The sequence below is a fragment of the Triticum aestivum genome, chromosome 3A (assembly GCF_018294505.1).
Source record: "Triticum aestivum cultivar Chinese Spring chromosome 3A, IWGSC CS RefSeq v2.1, whole genome shotgun sequence".
Taxonomy (NCBI): Eukaryota; Viridiplantae; Streptophyta; class Magnoliopsida; order Poales; family Poaceae; genus Triticum; species Triticum aestivum.
Genome location: NC_057800.1, coordinates 41,915,859 through 41,941,447, shown reverse-complemented (window position 1 = coordinate 41,941,447; position 25,589 = coordinate 41,915,859). Strand labels below are relative to the sequence as shown.

At 45.9% G+C, this 25,589-nt stretch overlaps 1 protein-coding gene and 1 pseudogene across 3 annotated transcripts; both read right to left on the bottom strand.

Moving 5' to 3' along the window:
- Positions 1-2,309: 2,309 nt before the first annotated feature.
- Positions 2,310-8,010, bottom strand: LOC123060097 (putative disease resistance protein RGA4; annotated as a pseudogene).
- An 11,361-nt stretch (positions 8,011-19,371) lies between these two features.
- Positions 19,372-24,821, bottom strand: LOC123060096 (putative disease resistance protein RGA3). Of its 3 annotated transcripts, none has more exons than XM_044482665.1 (7): positions 24,668-24,821; positions 24,431-24,562; positions 24,217-24,307; positions 23,986-24,134; positions 23,731-23,892; positions 20,086-23,236; positions 19,372-19,804 (listed from the first exon to the last, which is right to left on the bottom strand). In XM_044482665.1, exon 6 carries the CDS (start codon positions 23,148-23,150, stop codon positions 20,103-20,105), a length of 3,048 nt encoding a protein of 1,015 aa, XP_044338600.1. In that variant the 5' UTR covers positions 23,151-23,236; positions 23,731-23,892; positions 23,986-24,134; positions 24,217-24,307; positions 24,431-24,562; positions 24,668-24,821; the 3' UTR covers positions 19,372-19,804; positions 20,086-20,102. The 3 variants fall into 3 exon arrangements, with proteins under 3 accessions (XP_044338600.1, XP_044338598.1, XP_044338599.1); XM_044482663.1 differs by having other exon boundaries at positions 24,217-24,343; positions 24,668-24,812; XM_044482664.1 differs by having other exon boundaries at positions 19,372-19,816; positions 24,668-24,812.
- Between the last annotated feature and the right edge of the window lie 768 nt (positions 24,822-25,589).

The following is a 25,589-nucleotide window of genomic DNA, read 5'->3' as shown; positions in this document are numbered from 1 at the left end:
TACCGTTGAAGCAAGATAAGACTAGTAGCGGCAAGAAAGTTGACAACATCAACGCCCACGACAAATTGTGTTCTACTCGTGCAAAGAGAACTACGCATAGACCTAGCTCATGATGCCACTGTTGGGAAACGTTGCAGAAAACAAAAAATTTCCTACGGTTTCACCAAGATTCATCTATGAGTTCATCTAGCAACGAGTGATCGGATGCATCTACATACCTTTGTAGATCGCGAGCGGAAGCGTTCAAAGAACGGGGATGAGGGAGTCGTACTCGACGTGATCCATATCACCGGAGATCCTAGCGCCAAACGGACGGCACCTCCGCGTTCAACACACGTACGGTCAGCGTAACGTCTCCTTCTTCTTGATCCAGCAAAGGGAAAGGAGAGGTTGAGGAAGATGGCTCCAACAGCAGCACGACAACGTGGTGGTGGTGGAGCTGCAGTACTCCGGCAGGGCTTCGCCAAGCACTATGGAGGAGGAGGATGTGTTGGTGAGGGAGAGGGAGGCACCAAAGGCGTGGTGTGAGAGGCCCTCCTTCCCCCACTATATATAGGAAGCCTAGGGGGGCGCCGGCCCTAGGAGATCCAATCTCCTAGGGGGGCGGCGGCCAAGGGAGGAATCCCTCCTCCCCAAGGCACCTAGGAGGTGCCTTCCCCCTTTGGGACTCTTCCCTTCCTTATCTCTTGGCGCATGGGCCTCTTAGGGCTGGTGCCCTTGGCCCATATGGGCCAAGGCGCACCCCCTACAGCCCATGTGCCCCCCCGGGGCAGGTGGCCCCATCCGGTGGACCCCCGGGACCCTTCCGGTGGTCCCGGTACAATACCGGTGACCCTGAAACTTGTCCCGATGGCCGAAATAGCACTTCCTATATATAATTCTTTACCTCCGGACCATTTCGGAACTCCTCGTGACGTCCTGGATCTCATCCGGGACTCCGAACAACATTCGGGTTACTGCATATACATATCCCTACAACCCTAGCGTCACCGAACTTTAAGTGTGTAGACCCTACGGGTTCGGGAGACATGTAGACATGACCGAGATCGCTCTCCGGTCAATAACCAACAGCAGGATCTGGATACCCATGTTGGCTCCCACATGCTCCTCGATGATCTCATCGGATGAACCACGATGTTGAGGATTCAAGCTACCCCGTATACAATTCCCTTTGTCAATCGGTATGTTACTTGCCCGAGATCCGATCGTCGGTATCCCAATACCTCGTTCAATCTCGTTACCGGCAAGTCACTTTACTCGTACCGTAATGCATGATCCCGTGACCAGACACTTGGTCACTTTGAGCTCATTATGATGATGCATTACCGAGTGGGCCCAGTGATACCTCTCCGTCATCCGGAGTGACAAATCCCAGTCTTGATCCGTGTCAACCCAACAGACACTTTCGGAGATACCCGTAGTATACCTTTACAGTCACCCAGTTACGTTGTGACGTTTGGTACACCCAAAGCACTCCTACGATATCCGAGAGTTACACGATCTCATGGTCTAAGGAAAAGATACTTGACATTGGAAAACTCTAGCAGACGAACTATACGATCTTGTGCTATGTTTAGGATTGCGTCTTGTCCATCACATCATTCTCCTAATGATGTGATCTCGTTATCAATGACATCCAATGTCCATAGTTAGGAAACCATGACTATCTGTTGATCAACGAGCTAGTCAACTAGAGGCTTACTAGAGACATGTTGGTGTCTATTTTTCACACATGTATTACGATTTCCAGATAACACAATTATAGCATGAATAAAAGACAATTATCATGAACAAGGAAATATAATAATAATGCTTTTATTATTGCCTCTAGGGCATATTTCCAACAATTGGAGCATGGTGAATGTCTCCGGTGGGCGCAACGGTTGCGGGATGCTTCAGCTTTCGTTCATCCGGTGCTGCCGGCATTTCTTTCTCTTACTTTTCTCTTGTTTTTCTTTTGGGCATGGTTGTGCTGTTTGCCCCAGCGTCGAACTTCTGGTAGTATCGGGTGGTTGCTATATTAATATAGCGGGGCGCAAGCCTATTTCGGTAGAACAACTTAAAATCAGTAGTATAGCCCGTGATTGAATTTTCTTCAGCATGCATTTCAACCAGGAAGTTTGATACTATAACTTTAAACTGGCACCAAATCAATACTTTTCAGCTACGGAGTGCAAACCTTTCACCCCTTAATTCTGCACTGCATTGTACTAATTAAGTTCAGAAATGAAAAAGATAGCACTAAAGAGCACTTGCATTGGACTACCACTATGGCAGATCGTGTAGTGATGGTTTCTGCAATTTCCCATTCATAGATGTTCTTCAGCTCCACTGCAGAGAAACAGAGTTTGCTCATTCATAGATGATAGATCACGCTTCTCACCAACATAGCTGCTTCAGAACGTACTTGAGCACCTCCGGCATCGTCATCTTTCGCCACTCGCCAAGGTTCCAGAGCTCCGACGCAGGGTACCTCCCTCCCTCCGTGGTTGTGCTCCACTGCTCCTGAAGCACCGCACTGCACACGTGGTGCCGTGTTCATTCTGCAGCCGTGTCAGTTTGACATCATCTTCATCGTCTGTCTTTTGAATGATGCAGTTTGACGATGCAGTGGAACACAGGTTTATACGAGCAAAATGTTCTTTCTTACATTCAAAGAAACAAAACGAAATTCCCCACTTGCATTGAAAGAATCAAAGCATAAAGAAGCAAAACGCAATAGCGATACAGGCGCAGTTTCAGCGTGGCAAAACGAAATTCCCCACACGTTTTTGCTGTATCAAAACCTCGCTGGATGATATCGTTTAGGGCTAGTTCTGTGTTTGGGTGTCCTTGGATTTTCGCCCCACGGTAAGCTGCTTGAGGACGAGTGCTTGCAGTGGGTTTCCCAAGGATGCGTTGAACTCGCTTTTCCCTTTCTCGCCTCCTTAGTAACTGCAATGGTGAAAACTTTGTATTTCCGTTATGTCAAAATAATGGAAAGGGGTTATGCCCGGTTCAAAAAAAAGTTTCAGCGTGGCAACGCCTCAGGCCCAAGCTCAGAAAGAAACACAACGAAATTCATCACTTCCACTCAAAGAATAAAATCGTGCCAAAACGAAATTCATCACTTCCATTCAAACAACGAAACCGTGCCACGCAGGTTCACTACATTAAAGGGCCTCCGGCCCCAAGTTCAGAAGGAGATAAACGAACTGTGTTGATTACATCCAAAGAACAAACCATGCCACGCAGATTCAGTACAATGAAAGTCTCTGGGAAAGTTCAGAAAGAAATAAGACGAAACTCGATACATTAATTCCAGGCACCTGCCCAAAGAAAAACAGAACACTTCCTTCACCAGCTCGCTACAGACCATGGCACACTTGCACATCTTCAGCATGGACAGGCCTCCTCAGCTTAGTATGACTCGTGCTTTGCCAGCCGAAAAGATCCGTGCCACCAGTCCTAGGCTGACACCATTTTGCCGAGTATATAATATGAATTAGGAAACACAGTTTGGTTTATGGAAAAACACATGCTGAGAAATTAGGTATAGATGCCAATATTCTTGAACTCTAAAAGGACGATTTTGATAATCTAAGTAACCATATGGCGTTTCAATGCATGAATCGAATGAGTCAGAAAATTGTCTTGTGAGAATATGGACCATGGTTGACACAATCCGAGACAATACTAAATATCCAACCAGTGGACAGTGTTCAGATATACCTTACCAGCCATCTACTACCTAAACAGCGTGTAGATATCCAGATCTTCGCCATGAAGTCGTTGGTGCTGCTCTTGAAGCCCAGGCACCCAACGTGAAGAGATCTCTTGCATATCCTCGCCCAGCCCCAGCCGCTGCAAACTGTCCAATCTCTCTACATGGCTTAAGTTTGGACAACCACCCACATGCAGCTCTGCCACTTCAGGGAGGTTGGAGACCTTCTCTAGGCCTTCACAATCCTCAATAACAAGGACCTCAGAGAGCACTGGGCGGTCCTCCACGGCCTTCAAGCTGTTTAGTCCTATTAAGGTGAGCTCCTTCAAACAGGTGGTGCCCTTTCCAAGCTGTTGCGGGAGATCCCTCAGCTTCGGGCAACCATGAAGTTGCAATTCCAACAAACGAGGCAGCAGTCGCACCCTTGCAGGTTGGGCATCCTCTTTTCGGATCTCAGCAGCTCCATCCACTCCGCTTACATCAGCAACAACTTCTTCCTCAAAAAAAGACCACTCCTCCCAGTTGGGCATATCTGCGAAGATCAACCATTCAAGTTTTGGGAAAGCAACAAACTCATTACATACATGATCACCCTTCTTGCAGCCAACAAATTCAGGTCCAACCTTGGCAACTGCATGTGCTCCTTTAATTCTCAGATATTTCAAGTTTGGTAGCTGCCAGATTGGTGGAAGATGCACACATGATCGTACATCTATGAGTTTCAAGTATATTAAGGAAGACAAAAAAGTGGTACGAAACCAGGTGGGATACCGCTGACCAAAGAAATTAACAATAGATAAGCCTTCTAGGTTGTGCGGAGGTATTAGCTGCTCAAAGACCTTCTCAGTATTACTAACATCTTCTTCTGAATATGACCCCTCTCCACGTTCAGTCCACTATAGTGTCAGTTTTTTTAGATGTTTTTTGTCTGTAAGCACTGTATTTGTACTGCAGTAAGTTGCTCTTTCCAATTTAACAAGAGAAAGATACCTCATCTGCGACAAAGAAGACAACTCTTCCAACTTCCATCCATCTTGTACAACGGCATTATCACTTCCATCACCAACAGGATAATCTCTCAAACAAGTAAGGAACTTCAATTTCCCTATGCCTTTTGGAACCTAATTTATTTCTGTGCCAAAAAGATCAAGACATCTTAAACTGCACAAGAGGGTCATTGCTAAAGGAAGACTGTGCAGATCATCACACCATCTCAAGCTCAGTACTTGAAGGTTCTTTAGGGAGCCAATGGATTCCGGAAGACAAGATATGCCAGTATAATCCAGATTAAGTAGACGTAGATGTATCAATTTTCCTATATAGTCTGGAATGCTTTGCACAAGTGTGTAATTCAGTACCAAAACACGAAGAAGAAGAAATCTCTTGAACAATGTATCCTCAATTCTCTGTGGACCACGAACAGTTAGGAAAGTCCTCACCTTAACTTCCACCTTATCCTTGCTAGGCAACACTAATATATCCTTCTTAGCCGCGACAACAGTAACACGTCGCAGTTTTGACATATTTTCACCCCTTAATGATTCAACATCTCCAACAAAACATTCTTCTCTTGATATATTTAAAGCAAGTTGTCTTAAGAGGTCATGCATTTTGCATTCAGCCTAGTCAAAATTTATCCTATTTGGCTGGAGGAGATTCCGATGTATTAGCTCGTAGTAGTACTAGGGTTTTGAATTTCGGCCGTAAAAAATGGATTTCGGCCGAATTTAGGCCATCTCGGCCTAGGGCGAAATCTATCTTCCGCCGAAATTGGTCAAATTTGAGAAATTTTGGTCAAATTTTAATCAAATTTCAGTCAAAATTTGGTCAAATTTCGGCCGAAATTTTTAAAAACGACCGAAATTCGGCCATCTCGGCCTAGGGCGAGAAAAATCACAAAACGAAAATCAAAACACTGAGTAGTACTCTTCTGCTATATCTTCTAGTAGTTGGCCTTGCTGCTCCTCGATGAAGCCTTCAGCAATCCATAACCAGGTAACTTCATCATGCCGAATGATAGAATCTTTAGTATACAAAGCACAATAAAGGAAACACTGTTTCAGACGATGCAGCAACTCATCATAGCTCAGATACATAGCTCCTTCTATTTCATCAGAGAGCATGTTGTGGGAACCAACATATTTGCCCAAATACTTTTTCCACTCATTCTCCGTTAGATCTCCACTTGCCAAAGCACCAGCGGTAACCTTGATTGCAAGAGGGAGGTGGCCACATTTACGAACAATCTCAATCCCTGTGTTTCTTAAATTATGTATTTCTTTCTCTTGCTCAATGTTCATACTCCTCCAAAGAAGCTCCCATCCCACCTCTACTGACATGAGATCAACTCGATGGGTATACCGTACACCTATTCTGCTTGTAATTTGATCATCTCGTGTGGTTACCAATATTACTCCAGATGATGTTTCATGTAATGCAGGTCTTAATAGATCCGTCCATACACTGGAATGCCATACATCATCTAGAACCAGAAAGAAACTCTTCCCTTCAATTGTTTTTGCAAGCTTCCTCTGGAGCTCTGCTATGGTTTCACCTTGCTCATGATGCACACCAATATTCCGAAGAACCTCCTTAAGAAGAGTTTCTTCATTGTAGTCTTGTGAAACACAAATCCATGCATGTATCTTGAAGCTTCCTTTTATTTTCTGATCATTGTATATTTTTTGAGCTAGTGTTGTCTTACCAACTCCTCCAGTTCCAACGATACCAAGCTTGTAAGACTTGTATTCCTTGTGTGCAACCACTAAGTCCACCAACTTCCTGCTAGAATGTATGATCTCCTTCCCCACAAGGTTGGGCTCAACAAGAGTGGAACGTCTTATCAGTTTGGATGTCGGACCATTTCGAGTAGGTTGTGTACTACTGTTGAAAGTCGAAAATATCTTGTCATTTACAATGTTCTCAATTTTTTTGTTCAGGCTTCTAATCCGAACAGCAACATCACGGCGTGGCACTATGTTGCAAAAACAAGAGGAGACTGAAAGGCCTTTACATGCAACTGATTTGCCTGATGATGGTGAAGGGTGGTCAGCAAGTAGCTTGCTTCCTTTACATCTAGCCACATCCAGGATTTCATCAACATCATATATAACATCTCTCAGTTGACCAAGCCAGTTGTTTACTGCTCGCTCTTTTGTCCTCCTTTTCTCCGCATCGTATATACAACACTGAATTAGTTCCACTCGTCCCAGCAGTTTTGTGAGCTCTTCTTCCACCCCTAGGATTAGTACAGCCTCATCCGTGATGACATCTTGCAACTTATTGACACTTGATTTAAGCAAAGTTTCAAGTATGGCCGCCATGGATCAGAAAAACGCAGTGCCAGAGGTCCACCCAAAACACTGGGATATTCCCTGAGAATGTTAGAAACTGAAAGCTGAAAATCAATGCATAAGGTATGATAACATGCTTCGAAAGTGGGACAAGGCTCACGAAATTTATCTCTAGTGGGCTGCCATTTATATTTTCAATAATTTAGCATAATATAGCTATGCACATACAGCTTGAGCGGTAGCGCCAAGTATTGAGGTCTAATTAATTCTTGATCATTTGGCATTATGTTCTTTAATATATTTTTTCCCAGTTGCCAATTTGCATAGTAGCCTCCACACCGAACTACTACTGAAAATTTTGCATTTAGTTAGTAGTTACTACATACAGTGATACAGATAAATCATCCAGCTATTTATTTCTGTTTGTCTAATTCATCTTAACTCTAATTGGTTTCGTACAAGCTAGCCTATCAATCATCATAATTTATTCTGTAGTTCCGAAACCAAAGTCGCAAGCTCTCTGAAGTACGGTAGCAAGGTTTTACCTTACAAACCAGTCTTCTAGCCAGTCGGTAGTTTTAAAGATCTCGCAAGGCCAAGTGCAAGCTAGAATCACAATAGATAACAGAAGATTATCAAACAACTACCAGGGGAAAACCATGCTGCTGCACCTGCAATGGATGATACAAGATTATTGACCAACTAGTGAACAAAGCGTCTCAAAAAAAAAAAAACTAGTGAACAAAACAAAGTAGTGCCAGAAGTGCACATAACTGAACTGAATATATATACCTGAAGACAGAGGATAGCTAAACTGATAAGCCACAAAGATCAAGGCGAAACCTCCATTTCTAAGAAGAAGAGCCAAGCAATACAAAACCTTGAGATTTCTGAGACTTGGAGATGCCTTGCCTGGTCCAATAGCAGCAGCATACAAGTGCCAAGCAACAGTAGTGGCCAGCTACCACACAGCAGTAGATGATAAATGCCCGGCCCTCCTCTGCTTGCGGTTCGTGGCCACGCAGCACAGTCCACAAAGATGGCCATTGGCTGGACTAGTCTTCTGAAAGAGATTGGCAAGCTGCCCATTGGCTGCTTATTAATTATTATCATTGCTCTTTTAATTGACCAATAGCACTGGCCAGCGCCAATAATGAATAGACTAAGTTTGGACAATATGAATTATATTCACGAATTTAATCCATGTGACCTGAAATATATTTCAGTGATATATTATTGACTCTTACAGATGCCACTGTTAATAAATTCTGGGTTCATGTTTTCATTTTTTCTAATTTTGTGTCAGCAAACATGAATTTTTGGTTAGCTCATACCCCAAATAGGCAGCAGTTTTGTTGAAATGCAAGTATTGATCCCGAAACACAAGAATAAAAAAAAGAGGAATAATGTTTTGTGTTCTATAGGAGCCGGCTGTGAGGACATATGCAGCAGCTTGCGTAGAAACTGTAGTACACCAATACACAACAGATACGCCTCTCTTCAATTTTGATTGCAGGCAACAGTCTAACTAATCTTCCTTGCAAAAAAATAAAAATAGAAAACAGTGTGATTAATGTAATATATCCGATTCTTTCCGAACTAAACGACCATCGCGCATTTGCACTTAAAAGCAGGCACTTAACTAAGGCGGGGATAAGCTGCATTCATCTCCATCACATACTAATTGGGTTCAGAAAAGGTAGTAGCGAAGAGCAGTGCATTGCGTAGCGCCACGACAGATGCTAGCTGCAATTTACTTTACTTTACTTTACTTGCAGAAGAGAACAACGCTTGTGCTTCATTGCTCACGCTTCTCCCCAGATTTCTTTAGCGTAGTCGCAGGTAACAGAGCCTATCATTCATAGCTCACGCCCACCCCCAGATTTTAGAACAGAGCCTATTCTGCTTCAGAACGTGCTTGGGCGCCTCTGTCATCGTCGCTGGCCACCCTTTTGCCCAAGTTCCAGAGCTCCGGCGCAGGGTTTTATTCCTGAAGCGCTGCAACAGCAAGTCAGCACAGAACATCTTCGTTGTCTGTCCAGCCGTGTACCATTTCCTTCACCAGGTCACACACACACACATAGAGGCTTGGCGATACAGGTTACGCATAGTACACAATGAGACAACATCATCAGAATGATTAATTGTTTCGGCAAAACAGTAAAAATAGGAGAACAAAGTTTGAGTTATTCTAATAAGTTTGATCACAAGAGAAACAAATACACAAGAGAAACGCCTCGCGTCAGTCTTGTCACAGCCAACAGTCTTTTAATTCTATAGTAACACTTATACCCAAGCCTCTATTGTAGGCAACGTTTTTGCCCCAACATTCACCCACTTGTGTGAAAGTGACCCATGGTGAATTGTGTACATGACACGTGCTATTATTTTGGAAAATGACCGTGTACAAATATGTGATGTCTCTAAGTTTATATTTCAAACGTGTGTACCTGTTCAATTGGTTCGCCTAGCGTTTTCTGTTATAGCCGGGCCAGTTAGATCGGTTGACTTCGCCGCCCCAGATTTCTTCTGGTATACGTCTCCGTGTGGGCTTCGACCAGTGCCTGGGCTGTGCATGTTCCTTTGTGTAGATATTGTCGGGCGGTGGCCGTTTGGATTTGCATGCATGCATAGGAGTTGGTTCGGTGGCTGTTTGGATCTGCATGCATGCATAGGAGTAGGTTCTCAGTTTGGCTTCGTGCATGCATCGGTATGGTAGGCGGTTGTGAGTTTATTTTCTGCCATGGTCTGTCTATTGCAAGTTTGCCACAAGAGAAGAGGCGGTTCGGTGTTTCTGGTCGGTGCCGCTGTTACCGTTTATTCCAGAGTCCTTGCGTGGTTCGTTTTGAAAATTCCACCGCTTGCCGCTGCCGCTTTTGCCCTGTAAACACACATAACCTGCTGCGGTGTGGAGCTATAAATAGGTCGCCTCTGTTGCCATGCTCAGGTCTCCTTCGGTGTCCGGTCCCATACTCCCATATTCAGGTTGATTGGTTGTTCCTTTTTGTAAGACAATAAGTTTTGGGGGAACCAGCACAACCCTCTAGGGGTGGCTTATCTCATTATATATAATGGATGTGTTACAATACGTACAATATACGTACATAAGTACAGAAGCTATACATAGTCTAACACCCTCCCTCAATCTTAGCCACTTTCTAAAGAACTGAGAAGGGTAAGATTGCGACTACAAGCCTTAAACTGTGGTAGAGGTAAAGGCTTAGTGAAGATGTCTGCAAGTTGATCCTTAGATGAGATAAACTTGATCTGGAGTTGCTTCTGTGATACACGTTCCCGTACAAAGTGATAGTCAACTTCAATGTGTTTCGTTCGGGCATGAAATACTGGATTTGCAGAAAGGTATGTAGCACCGATGTTATCACACCAAAGAATAGGAGGCTGTGGTTGAGACAAACCCAACTCCTGAAGCAAAGACTGCACCCAAATAATCTCTGCAGTAGCATTAGCCACAGCCTTGTACTCAGCTTCAGTACTGCTACGTGACACAGTAGCCTGTTTCCTAGCACTCCAGGCGATCAAATTAGGGCCAAAGAATACTGCATAACCCCCCGTGGATCGCCTGTCATCTGGGCTACCAGCCCAATCTGCATCAGAGAAGGCCGAAAGGACCCGAGAGGAAGTCGGCCGAATATGCATACCAAATGTCAGGGTGAACTGAACATAACGAAGAATGCGTTTAACAGCAGCCCAATGAGTATCTCTGGGAGCCTGAAGATACTGACAAACCCTGTTAACAGCATAAGAGATATCTGGTCTCGTGATCGTCAAGTACTGAAGTCCACCAACAATGCTCCTGTACTCTGTGGCATCCGCAGGAGACAAAAGCTCACCATCAACAGCTGTTATCTTGTCGGTAGACGACATGGGTGTGGTGGTCGGTTTGCACTTCAGCATGCCCGCTCTTTGTAACAACTCCAAGGAGTACTTCTTCTGCGTAAGGACAAGACCAGTAGCACGAGAAGTGACCTCAACTCCAAGAAAGTAGTGAAGCTTCCCAAGATCTTTGACCGCAAAATCAGCACCAAGAGAGCAGACAAGAGCATCAGCAGCATACTGAGAAGAGCTGACAAGGATAATATCATCGACATATACCAAAAGATACATCGTGACTTCTGGCTTCTGTAGAAGAAATAATGAAGTGTCAGCAGTGGACGGCACAAACCCATGAGCACGAAGGGCAGAGGCAAGGCGGGCATGCCAGGCACGAGGAGCTTGCTTTAAACCATATAGTGCTTTGGAGAGACGACAGATATAGTCAGGACGATCAGGATCAGAGAAACCAGGCGGCTGTTTCATATAAACCTCTTCCTCCAAAAATCCATGTAGAAAAGCATTCTGCACATCAAGTTGACGAAGTGACCAACCACGAGAAACAGCAATGGAGAGAAGAAGCCGAATAGTGGTAGGCTTGACGACAGGACTGAAGGTGTCCTCATAGTCAAGACCATGGCGCTGCCGAAAACCGCGAGCAACAAGTCGCGCTTTGTAACGCTCAATAGATCCATCCGAATGCTTCTTCACTTTGAATACCCATTTTGAGTCAATAACATTTACCCGTGGTGGTGGAGGAACGAGAGTCCATGTCTTGTTACGAAGGAGAGCATGAAACTCCTGCTCCATAGCCTCTCGCCAATGTGGGATGCGCAGGGCAGCCTGATATGAGCGAGGCTCAGAAGATGGATCCGCAACAGCAGCAGCCAAACAAGCAGCCAACCAAGCAACCGTACCATCCTTACGTTCCTTAGGTTTGAAAATGCCACTGCGACTGCGTGTATGTGGTCGGGACACAGGAACCACCGAGGTCGATGGAGCAGCCTGCAACGGGCTGGAGGACGGCGATGTTGACGAGTCAGCCGGTGACGAGGAGCCAGACACAATAGCCTCGGGCTCGGTCGGCGAAGAAGGTCGGCCCACCGGCGAAACCGGCAGAGCAGACGAAGCAGCTGGCGACGCCGGCGTCACAGACCGGGCCGATGGCGAGCCCGGCATAGTGGGCCGTGGCGCGGCCGATGTCGCGGGCCGATCCGTGGATGAAGGCGACGTGAGGACGGCGTCGCGGACCCGAGCTGCAGGCGAAGACGGCGTGACGGGCCGAGCCGCGGGCGAAGACGGCGTGACAGGCCGAGCCGCTGAAGACTCGGCGGCCGCTGGCGAAGAGGGCCGAGCCGCTGGAGACTCGGCGGTCGCTGGCGTAGCGGACCGAGCAGTGGAGATGCTCGGCGCGACGGGCTCTTCGGGTGACCATGCATGGGCACGCGAATCGATGCCATGCAACATAGGGCAATCGACGTGCCCATTAGAAGGCGGCGATGATGATGGTGAATCCTCCAACAGCTCCAAACGAGCCCCACGTCGGGTTCCTGCACCATGGTTAGGTAACAGCAAAGGAGAGTATGCAACATCATCAAATTGGTCAGAAGCAACAGAGGATGAATGCAGAGATGGTGGTTCGACAGTGGACACAGGAAGTTTGGCAAAGGGAAAAACATGCTCATCAAACACGACGTCCCGAGATATATAGACACGATTAGTGGGAACATGAAGACATTTGTAACCTTTATGAAGAGAGCTATAGCCAAGAAAAACACACTTCTTAGAACGAAACTCAAGCTTGCGCTTATTATATGGACGAAGATGCGGCCAGCAAGCACACCCAAATACCTTGAAAAAGGTATAATCAGGTTGTTCATTAAGGAGAACCTCAATGGGAGTCTTCATGTTTAAAACACGAGTGGGAGTACGGTTGATGAGAAAGCATGCAGTGGTGAAAGCATCACTCCAAAACCAAAACGGAACAGATGCATGGGCCAAAAGAGTAAGACCAGCTTCAACAATATGACGATGCTTACGTTCGACTGAACCATTCTGCTGATGTGTATGTGGATATGCTAAACGATGAGCTATCCCAAGCGACTGAAAGAAGGAGTTGAGGTTGCGATACTCGCCCCCCAGTCCGACTGGACATGAACAATTTTGTGCTTGAGAAGACGTTCAACATGTTTTTGAAACTGAACAAAAATATCAAACACATCAGATTTGCGTTTAATAAGGTAAAGCCAGGTAAAGCGACTATAAGCATCAACGAAACTGATATAGTAATTATGACCACTGACAGAAGTCTGAGTAGGACCCCATACATCTGAAAACACAAGTTCTAAAGGATGTTTCACCTCACGACTGGACTCCGAAAAAGGAAGTTGATGACTCTTCCCCTGCTGACAAGCATCACACACTGCTACATCTTTATTACTAGACAAACTAGGAAGCTCATGACGACGCAAAATATGACGGACAATAGGTGTGGCCGGGTGACCAAGACGAGCATGCCACTGTGACGGAGAGACCCGAACTCCACTGAAAACACGGGCGACGCCAGGATGCTCCAGACGGTAGAGGCCCTGGCACAACCGCCCACTAAGAAGAATGTCCCTCGTGCCCCGATCCTTAATAAAAAGATCAAAAGGGTGAAATTCACAAAGCACATTATTATCACGTGTGAGTTTAGGAACTGAAAGAAGATTACGGGTCACAGATGGATCTCGAAGAACATTGCGAAGCTGAAGACTCCTATTGGCATGTCTAGTGAGAAGAGATGCTTGACCAATATGAGAGATGTGCATACCTGCTCCATTGGCGGTGTGGATCTTGTCGGAGCCATGATAGGGTTCACGAGTGTGAAGCTTCCCCATCTCGCTGGTCAGATGCTCTGTCGCCCCAGAGTCCATGTACCAGTATGGATCGATGGAGTAGGACTGAGTGTGTCCCTGTTGCTTTTGCGGCGCGGGACGATCAGCCATGGCGACCTGACGGGCATTGTTGCGTGTATCTTTGCCGTCATTGCCAAGACCAAGGAAGCTTCGCTGGAAGCGCTTACGACACTTGGAGGCCCAGTGCCCATCGCGGCCACAAAGCTGGCACACACGTGGACCGCCAGCCCCCGATAATGTCGCAGTAGGTGGGGGGGCCGAGGCGGGCGACGGTGGCAGCCCCAAGGGAGACCGGGGTGATGAAGAAGAGCGGCCACCCTTGGTGGCGACGTTGGCCGAGAGGGAGCCAGTGCCCCTGGAGCGGCGTGTCTCGACCCGTTGCTCAGTGAGAAGGAGCCGAGAGAAAACCTCGTGTGCCAGCATGGGTGTCGAGTTGCCCCGCTCGTTGATGATCTCGACTAAGGCATCATACTCCTCATCAAGATCATTGACAATAAACGAGTTGAACTCGGAGTCGGTGAGGGGCTGTCCAATGGAGGCCAATGTGTCGGCGAGGCCCTTGACCTTGTTGTAGAACTCAGTGGCAGTGGAGTCAAGCTTCTGACACTCTCCAAGCTGACGACGGAGTGCAGAGACACGAGCCTGGGACTGCGCTGCAAAGGTTCGCTCAAGGATGGTCCAGGCCTCATGAGACGTCTTCGCGAAGACAACAAGTCCGGCAACTGTCGGCGAGAGCGACCCCTGGATGGAGGAGAGGTTCGCCTGATCCTGCCCCGTCCAGACGCGATGGGCCGGATTGTAGACCGGACCGTGCACGCTGTCTACCAGTGCGGGTGGGCAGGGAAGCGATCCGTCGACGTAGCCTAGCAGGTAGTGACTCCCCAAGAGCGGGAGAACCTGCGCACGCCAGAAGATGTAGTTGTCGGCGGAGAGCTTGATGGTGATGAGATGACCGAAGTGAAACGGCGGCGGCGAAGACGATCCCATCGAGGGGGCTGCCTGGGGTGCAAACACCATGGAGGCAGCCGGAGGCACCGAAGCCAATGCGGGAGGAGGCGGGACCGCAGCCAGGGCGGACGCCGCAAAGCTCGCGGCCGGGTCGGACGCCGCAAGGCCCGCGGCCGGGGCGGACGCCGCCAACCCCGCCAGCGGGGCGGTGTGATCCGCTTGCGGCAGGAGCGGCGGGACGACGCCCGCGGAGTCCGCAGCGGACGGCGGCGCCGCGGTGTGGACCACGAGGTCGCGCCCAAGCGAGGGCGCCGGCGGCATGGAGTAGACGGAGCCGATGCTCCTGGTCCCGATCGGAGCCGGAACGGCGACGACATCGAGCGGGAGATTGAGCAGAGCCGCAAGAGAGGCCGGGAGGAACCCCGCAGCAGTGGAACCGGTGGTGGCGGCGCTCGACATGGCGGCGGTGAAGGCGGCGGCGGCTGCGACGGCGGTGCGGGTATTAGGGTTTGGAAGCGGAAGCGATCGTAACCTAGCGTGATACCATGTAAGACAATAAGTTTTGGGGGAACCAGCACAACCCTCTAGGGGTGGCTTATCTCATTATATATAATGGATGTGTTACAATACGTACAATATACGTACATAAGTACAGAAGCTATACATAGTCTAACACTTTTTTTCAGTCGTAATGGTCCTCGGCGTCCGGGCCGGCCTCCTCGCTCACGAGGGACTGTGGTTGGTCGGCGGGGTGGTTCGGGCCGTCCTGCTGCTTCCTTGGAGTGTGCTTCGGCTTCTCACCATCGGCCGTTTTGTCGGGGTGGCCGCTCTGCACGGGCCTGTGGCTCTGCATGTGATCGTTCTGTCCGGTCTTCCGCTTCTGCATGCGCGATGGATCTTGCGGCACGAGCTGGTTTGGTTCTTTTTTCTTTGCTTCGTTTTGTTTTTTCCGTCTGTATGCCGTGGAGGTTTTCTATATGTTAAGTGTTTTCCTGCGTTCATTTTGTAGGGTCTTCTTCTTTGTTGGTGGAATCATCTGTTGGTGGTTCTTCTAGGCAGCGCAGGGAGGAGATTTGGTTGTGCAAGCGTCCTGTTGATTCTACTCTTGGTTCGTGGTTTTGTTGCTGGCTGCTGTTGGATGGTAGATTCATACGGTAAATCATTTTCGATCTCCCTGCCGGCCAGAGTCTCGCCGGAAGGTCCCACCTCGGAGACCCCATCTCCCCACCTTGCCGAGGCTGCAGTTGGTGCTCATCAGCGGGCACTGCCGTCGTCATCTCACCGATCAAGGCTTCCTCCAGTCTCAGTCTCAAGCGATGGTGGCACCGGCACAACCGCGGGGCAGGTTCGCACTGCCGCATCGTCGGGGAAAGACCACGCCGAGAAGCAGGTGTTGCGCCGTGCACCGGAGTCAGGGGGCCTCTTAGGCGAGAGCACGGAGGGATGGCGTCAGAAGTGTGCTATAGATGTGCGCCGTTGTCAGCCGCTCGAGGTCTCCTCCGTCATTTTGCGCCATGCATGGATACCCGGAATTCTCAAGCAGGCGCACTGGCGACAGCAGCACGGCCGCGCGCAGCCTCGCCACGCCGGCTAACCACCGCATGCGACGCTGAGCGGTGGCAGGTGATATCCGCGTCTACTCCCATCCCCGCCACCGAGACGGCGTGAAGGCAAGCCGTAGCTATCGACGTACCGTGCTGGTAGTTCCTCGGCGTCCAATACACCTGTATGCCCCGGTGCGGCCGGGATACGATAGTAAGAGACTGACCATGCTATTGGAGTAGGCACGTTTCATGCGTGTTTAGAGGATCCTGATAGTTGCAGTGGTGTGCCTGGTTTGTCTGCAGGAGATAGCTGCGACGTACGAGTGTGAGGATTTGGGTCGTACAAAGAGGCTTCGAAGGATAGGTGGCTAAGGAGCCTGACCACCTCTCGCGCTCTTTCTCGCCCACATCATGCCCTTCAACATGAACGACCTCGCTGACCTGCACGACCTGATCGACGGCCTGCTCAACACCAAGGCCCGCGCGCTGGCATCGGACCTCTGGGTGCACTTTGTACAGGCGCTCACATGTTGGTTAATCGGAAGGAGAACTCCTCCTTTTTCGAAAGAATCGGAAGGTGAACTCCTATTCAATTCATTTGCTGTCTTTACTCTTTAGATAAAAATTTGTTTGATATTACTTCTCCTCATGATTAGGCGGTCACTATCTCTACAGTTGTATCATATGTTAAATCCTTTTTTTCCTGTATTGTAGTTTTAGCTCCCAAATATTTGTATTTCATGAAAATATGGCATTCGAGGCTTTGTACCGTTTGGTTCTACGTATTAAATAAAGTTGGCCTACCCCACATTTTATCAGCTTGCATTGGACGACCATTGGCCAATGTTTGCATGCAGTGGTGATAGATGATATGACTACGTGCATGTATACCTTTCAGATCTTCTTCAGCGGCGCGCACTATATTACGCTCTTGATTAAAAAAAAAAACTGTTTATGTGATTAGCCAATGTATGCATGCAGCGATGGAACCTGATGTGACTACATGCATGTGCATGATCTGGGTGTGTGCTTTCTCGATGGATCAACAGTTTGGGTGCACCAAATTCTTAGGGGATTTTTTTTACCAATAGTTCCTAAATTTTGTTGTTCTCTCCTTTGTTTAAGTTCACTCAATATATGTTGTGTTTTATTTGCAAAAATATGTTGGGTTTAATACAAATCATGCAAGTCATTATTCCTTACATTAGTCTGCTGTAAGACATGTCATTAGCAAGCAGTGTTTTTGGACATCTGGCTCTTTCCTGCACTATTTATGCCTTCCCATGTATTAGAGTGTGCTAGAGGTCCATACGCAAGTTTAAGATCTACCACAAAGTTGACAATGTCAATTAATTTTTCTTGCTGGCGATGGCAGCGTTGGACTTGTCGCGGATGGCATCCTCATTCGTTTTCGGTCTATTGATATTTGTTCATCGACCACATGAAGAGCTCATCACTGACATATGCGGGGCGGCATCCGGGGTCGCTCCGTGAGTCACGAAGCATTTCAAATTTATTATTTTTTCTTTGAGATATTCCTTACCTTCTGTTATTTTTATTTGCCTCTCATTTGTAATTCTGGGTGTATTTTGAGGAATGCTACTCGTGTGACATGGCAATTTGGTTTGCGATTTGTTTTGTTGGGTCAAATGTTGTTTGTTCAGGTGGTTCAGGATTGGTTTTTCTCATTTTTGTCACTGGTGGCTGCATGGAGTGCTCAGGCATCATTATCGGGGGTTGATGGGAATACGTGAGAACATGAGGTGATGTGACTACGTGTGGTATGAGAAACCATAAAAAAAGTACGAGAAATCGCAGGTGGTTTCCCAGTTTTGTGTTTTGCCTAATTAATCTACTGCATGGACCGGAATCTTAGTTGGGAGGGCTAATTACATACGTGGTCACCTCGGCCACACAGGTGGTCCCACCAGTGATGCGCGCCCGTGACTAGCTATCGTCGACACGCGAGAAGAACGCACCAGCCTACCCAAACAACAGCGTGGCACACAGTCATAAACATGCATGGGAGAAGAAATAAATGGAAAAACAAAAGTAGTGACAAAGGCACATACATGCAAATCGAACCGCAAGACGCCAAAAGGCACGTAGTCAAATCACCAGGCAGACCCGCTACGCACATGTCCACCAATGAAAACAGCCGATCCAGCACACCTGCCCACCAATAACAAACTCTGCCACAAATCGACCAGCAAGCTGTTAGAGCCACACGAAGATGTGCACATGCCCAGATCTCCCACTAAATAAGGTGGCACCACCCGATTGGCCAGGTTTTCATTGCAGGAAAAATTCAAAAAATCCAGAGAAAAGAATCCTAGCTAGGTTTAGAATATTTTCAGTATATTTAGAATTAACATGGCAGGCTCTCATTGGCCGTAAAAAATAGTCACACCCACAATTTAGTGAGAAATAGGGTGAAGAAAAATTGCAACGCAAGCCCATAATTGTACATGCCGATGGAGAGGACGTTAAGAAAATTCACATCTAAACGCTATGTCCACACACCAAATCCTCTCATTGCATGATCAATGGACGTGGCCACCTTGCCGACGTGCGTTCCTTACATGGGTACATGGTCACATCAGTTTGTTTTTGTTCCTGTTTAGGCGCATGTTAATAAAATTACTTTGTTTATGGAAAAAGGAAAAAAGTATGAATAATTAAATATGAAACATAATAAAAGAAGAGGAAAAAATTACTAAGTACATACGGCATATATATAATTCCGACTATTTGTTTCTCTTTACCACTTCATTATAGGAGCTAATCCAATGGGAGGCTACACCAGGATGATCTAATCTGGCAATGACTCGCGTCACGTTCGGCCAAAATAAATCACCCCTACTAGAGATGTGTCATCGTGTATTCCCCTGTTTGTCCACATACGTCATCCTCCCATCTTTTTTTCTACATCCATAGTTTTCCTTCTGATAATGTAGTTTTTCCATCATCCACCACTTCCTGCAACAAGCATGATATATTTATTATTATTTGTCGTGATTCTAGTCAAACATTCCTTCTGATAATGTAGTTTTGCCATACAAGCGACGCAGTATTACAGGAACAAATTTCTCTTCCTTCACCAGGTTACACATGTTCACTGTAGCAAAGTAGCAGCCCCAAGTTCAGAAACAAACTAAAACGAAGTTCATCACTTCCATTCAAGGAATAAAATCATGCCAACATGGAATTCATCGGTTACATTCAAAGAACCAACCGTGTCACACAGGTTCAGTACAGCAGAGGCCCCCAGCCCCAAGTTCAGAAATAATTAAAACAAAACTGAAAGCAACACATGAGTTTTAATACAGCAAAGGACTCCAGCCTGAATTCAGAAATAAATAAAACGAAATTTGATAAGAGTATTTCCTGGGCACCTGCCCAAAGAAAAACACGATACTTAATTCACCAGCTTGCTTGTGGCACCAAACGAAATGAGATGAGAGTATTTTTATGGCAGATGGTGCAGCTAGTAAGTAGTTTCTGTAGTTTGCTTGTTCTTCTTCAGTTAAGTGCAGAGAACAGAGCTCTGCCCCTTATCCTTCACGCTTCTCCTCCCACAGATAGCTCCTTGAACAAGCACTTAGTTAAAGAAGGAAAATTACGAGAACGTAAGCAATAGCAGGGGTTTACCCATATTATCAACTCTAAGAGGAAAATTACGAGAACGTGAGCAATAGCAGGGGTTTACAGTGCATGTTAGTTAAAGAAGGAACACACACAAGCAACTTAGAGCAACATTAATAACTTATACACTTGCAGTCTGATGCCAATGGAATTAAAACAAAACTGCTGCATAAGCGAATTATGGTTGCTGGAGAATCAAACCAGCAGGCAGTGTTCATATATACCTTGAGGCATCTAACTGCTAGATAGTGTAGATATCCAGGTCTTCGCCATGAAGTCGCCGGTGCTCCTCTTGAAGCCCAGGCACCCAGCGGGAAGTGACCTCTTGCATATCCTCGTCCAGCCACAGCTGTTGCAGACTGTCCAGCCCCACTACATGGCTTAAGTTCGGACAACCAAATACACGCAGCTCAGTCACTTGAGGGACGTTGCAGATCCTCTCCAGGCCTTCACAATACCCAATAACAAGGACCTCACAGAGCACTGGGCGGTCCTCCACAGCCTTCAAGTTGTTTAGTCCTCTTAAACTGAGTTCCTTCAAGCAGGGGGTGTCCTTTCCAAGCTGTTGCGGGAGATCCCTCAGCTTCGGGCAGCCGTGAAGTTGCAATTCCAACAAACTAGGCAGCAGTCGCACCCTTGCAGGTTGGGCATCCTCTTTTCGAATCTCAGCAGCTCCATCCTCTCCCCGTCCATCAGCAGCAGCAACTTCATCCTTAAAAAAAGACCACTCCTCCCAGTTGGGCATATCTTCAAAGATCAACCATTCAAGTTTTGGGAAAGCAACCAACTCATCACATACAGGATCACCCTTCTTGCAACCAACAAATTCAGGTCCCACCTTGGTAACTGCATGTGCTCCATCAATCTTCAGATATTTCAAGTTTGGTAGCTGCCAGATCGGTGGAAGATGCACACATGATCGTACATCTATGAGTTTCAAGTATAATAAGGAAGACAAACAGGTGGTACCAAACCAGGTGGGATACTGCTGACCAAAGAATTGTAAAATACATAAGCCTTCTAGGTTGTGCGGAGGTATTAGCTGCTCAAAGACCTTCTCAGTATTACTAACATCTTCTGAATATGACCCCTCTCCACGTTCAGTCCACTCTAGGACTAGTTCTTTTAGATGTTTTTTGTCTGTAAGCACTGTATTTGTACTGCAGTAAGTTGCTCTTTCCAATTTAACAAGAGAAAGATACCTCATCTGCGACAAAGAAGACAACTCTTCCAACTTCCATCCATCTTGTACAACAGTATCCTCTCTTCCATCACCAATAGGATAATCTGCTACAAAAGTGAGGAACTTTAGTTTCCCTATCCCTTTTGGAACCTCATTTATTTCGGTGTCACAAAGATCAAGACATCTTAAGCTGCTCAACAGGGTCATTGCCAAAGGAAGAGTGTGCAGATGATGACACGATCTCAAGCTCAGTACTTGAAGGTTCTTTAGGGAGCCAATGGATTCCGGAAGACAAGATATGCCAGTATAATCTAGATTAAGTAGGCGTAGATGTATCAGTTTTCCTATATAGTCCGGAATGCTTTGCACAAGTGAGTAATTCAGTACCAAAACACGAAGAAGGAGAAATCTCTTGAACAACGTATCTTCAATTCTTTGTGGACCACGAACAGTTAGGAAAGTCCTCACCTTAACTTCCACCTTATCCACTGTAGGTAACACCAACATATCCTTCCTAATAACAGCAGTAATACGTCGCAATTTTGACATATTTCCACCCCTTAATGTTTCAACATCTCCAATAAAACATTCTTCTCTTGATATATTACAAGCAAGTTGTCTTAAGAGATCATGCATTCTGCATTCAGCCTGGTCAAAACTTATCATTTTTGGCTGGAGGAGATTCCGATGTATTAGCTCGTAGTAGTACTCTTCTGCTATGTCTTCTAGTAGTTGGCCTTGCTGCTCCTCGATGAAGCCTTCGGCAATCCATAACCAGGTAACTTCATCACGTCTAATGACAGAATCTTCAACATACAAAGCACAATAAAGGAAACACTGCTTCAAACGATGTGGTAACTCATCATAGCTTAGATACAAAGCTTCTTCTATTTCATCCAAGAGGATGCTCTGAGAGCCAATAAATCTGCCCAAATACCTTTTCCACTCATTCTCTGTTAGTTCTCTGCTTGACAAAACACTAGCGGTAACCTTGATTGCAAGAGGGAGGCGACCACATTTATGAACAATCTCAATCCCTATTTTTCTTAAATTCTGCACTTCCTTTTCCTCCTCAATGTTCATGCTCTTCCAAAGTAGCTCCCATCCCACTTCTACTGCCATGAGATCAACTTGATGGGTATGGTCTACACCTATTCTTTTTGTAATTTGATAATCTCGTGTGGTTACCAATATTATTCCGACACTTGTTTCGTGAAATGCAGGTCTCAATAAATCTGTCCATACATTGGAATGCCACACATCATCAAGAACAAGAAAGAAACTCTTGCCTTTAATTGTCTGTGCAAGCTTTCTCTGCAGCTCTGTTATGCTTTCGCCTTGCTCACTATGCACACCAATATTCCGGAGGACCTCTTTCAAAAGAGTTACTTCACTGTAGTCTTGCGAAACAGAAATCCATGCGTGCATCTTGAAGCTTCCCTTTTTTTCCAGATCATTGTATATTTTTTGAGCTAGTGTTGTCTTACCAACTCCTCCAGTTCCAACGATACCGAGCTTGTAAGACTTGTATTCCTTGTGTGCAAGCACTAAGTCCACCAACTTCCTGTTAGAATGCATAATCTCCTTCCCCACAAGTTTGGGCTCAACAAGGTTGGAACTTCTTATCAGTTTGGATGTTGGGCCATTTCGAGTAGGTTGTGTACTACTATTGAAAGTTGAAAATATCTTGTCATTTGCAATGTTCTCAATCTTTTTGTTGAGGTTTCTAATCCGAACAGCAACATCACGGCGTGCCCCAATGTTGCAAAAACAAGAGGAAATTGAAAGGCCTTTACATGCAACTGATTTGCCTGATGATGGTGAAGGGTGGTCAGCAAGTAGCTTGCTTCCTTTACATCTAGCCACATCCAAGATTTCATCAACATCATATATAACATCTCTCAGTTGACCAAGCCAATTGTTTACTGCTTGCTCTTTTGTCCTCCTTTTCTCAGCATCATATATGCAACACTGTATTAGTTCTACTCGTCGCAGCACTTCTGCGAGCTCCTTTTCCACCCCTAAGATTAGTATGGCCTCATCAATAATGATATCTTTCAACTTATTGGCACATGATCCAAGCAGAGATGCTAGAACGGCTGCCATCAAACATATGAATTGCACGCACAGGGGGGAGGTTCACCAAAAAAATACCAGGGCGACTTGTTTTGGAGAATGGTAAAAGGTGAATCCTGAAAATGAATACACAAGGTATGTTAATTGCTTTCACAGTGACATAAGTCTCTCTAATATGTACTGGCATAGAAGATATTTAACGTATTTAGAATAATGGAGCTATGCAACATACAAATGGGGGAGTAAGGCCAAGTATTGAGGTCTAAATCCCTGAGTTGGCATTCTGTCCTTTACCGAAAAAGGCTTTTGCCCCGCATTCTATCCTTTTATTTGCTTTGTGCTTGCAAATTAATATGTGTTTTAGTTCTGTATGTTAGAATTATTTATTGGTTTGTTTTACTCAGTTGAATAGCCATCAGATGGCAGCTGCATAGCAGCCTATACAATAAATGTTCCACTGAGTTGAAACCTACAGATTAATCATCCTGTTATATATGTTTGTTTGTCAGATCTATCTTAACACTAAATAGATTTCCAGAAATCATGATAAGTACACGTACTAGTCATGAAAGTAAAGTTGGAAGCTCTTAAGTATGATGCCAAGTCTTACCTTACGAACCAGTCTTCCAGCAAGGAAAAAACCGTCAATAATAAGAATCAATAGTGATCATTTTGTAGATGCAGTTTACTCCGATGGACAACCCAAGCGAGAATAAAAACAGATAATAGAAGAGTATCGGTCAATCACCAAGAGAAAACCATGCTGCTACACCTGCGATACAAAATAGAAGATTACCAATCAACAAGTGAACAAAAGATTGTGTTAGCGATCCAGACGTGCAGAACACTGAGAGCCGATGCATACCTGAATACTACATGCCTGTAACTAGACTGAGAAGCCACTGCTGAGAGTGCTGCGAGATCGAGGAGAGCGGCACAGGATCAGTTCAAGCATACGTGACCTGTGGAGCAACAGGAGCGCGACTAACAGAAGCAACCGAGACGAAACTTTCCCTGCGTGCAGTAGAGGTAATACTCAGGTTAACTGGAGAAGACGAATGGAACTACTAATTTTCTTGATTTCCTGATGCCTTACCAGATCCAATAACAGCATACTGGAGCCAAGCAAGAGCAAAGGACTGGAGCAAGAGCAAACAACACTAGTTACCAAAGCACCTCTCTCTCCTCTGCTTGCGTAAAAACACTACGAGTTATCTCGCAAGCTAGTGTAAAAGTAGACAATAGAAGATTATCGGTGAATCACAGCGGTGCAGATCCAGAAGGGCAGAACATTGAGATCAAACACATACCTGGGTACAGACCGGTAACTAGACTGATGAGAGTGCTGCAAGAGGAGATCTGAGTTAGCAACTTAGCACCAACTGTTTGCTGTCTTCACACCGCACAGGATCACTTCAATCATCACTGCTGCAAGAGGAGATCTGCGCGTGCAGTAGAGCAGAGGAATACGAACGCTGATTAACTGAAGAAGAAGAAGAAGAAGAATGGAACCAAAAAAAATCTTGAGATTTCTAAGGTTTCCTTACCAGATCCAAGCGCAGCATACTGGAGCCATCCCCCTTCCTCTGAAAAATGCACTGCAGGCTATGGCTATGGCTCTGTCCACTCAGCATAGTGTCCGCGAAGGTGGCCTCCAGTCCAGTAGCAATAATTCATGTGCCAGGACATGAACTGGCCCACTGGCCATTACTATTTTCGTCTTGTCATGTCATGTCACACTTTTGTAGCTACTGGCCCCATTGACTATCTGTACCGTTCAACTGTTGGTCTTGTTCAGATTAGCTCATCTTTTTCAGCAGCTTGTTGTTCGGAGACACGGATTAAAATTATTATGCAGGCCTACAGTATCACCATGCTTTCCAAGAAACACGCAGGTCCAAACTAGTCATCGCAAAGCATGTTTACATGCATAAACAGTCTCATCCAAAAAATAAGTGGAGATATATACGACTATTTATATCCAATAATAACACAAGCTGTAAAAGAAACTTTCAGTAGTACAAAATCTCTAAAATTTCTATCCCATAGGAAAACCTGGGGATTCAAACTTTTTTTTATGAATACCAAGGTATACTTGGATTACCCTGTGACACATGGATGTGGTAAACAATCTAAACTATTTGAAAAGCTATACTTCGATTATTGTACTGCAATACGAAAGCGTCCAAGCTCTACTTCAATGCGGCCATCAACATAAATGCACCCAGCTGCTGGCCATCTGTACCTGCTCCGTTTTCCTCTCATCATCCATGGCCTTCAACCGTTCACTGGAAAAATATGCAATTTCACATGGATACTAAGAGTGGGCATTTCAGTTTTAAAACTAGAATCTTCAAAATAATATGAATTTGCACATTTTTTGTGATAATTAGCCAGCACGTGAAATCCACAAAGACATATACAAGATGCCAGACCATTAAAGGTTCAAAATAATCAAAATTATTACAG

Coding starts and splice junctions, on each gene's coding strand:
- LOC123060096 (XM_044482665.1), bottom strand. CDS start 23,150: ATGGCAGCCGTTCTAGCATCTCTGCTTGGATCATGTGCCAATAAGTTG.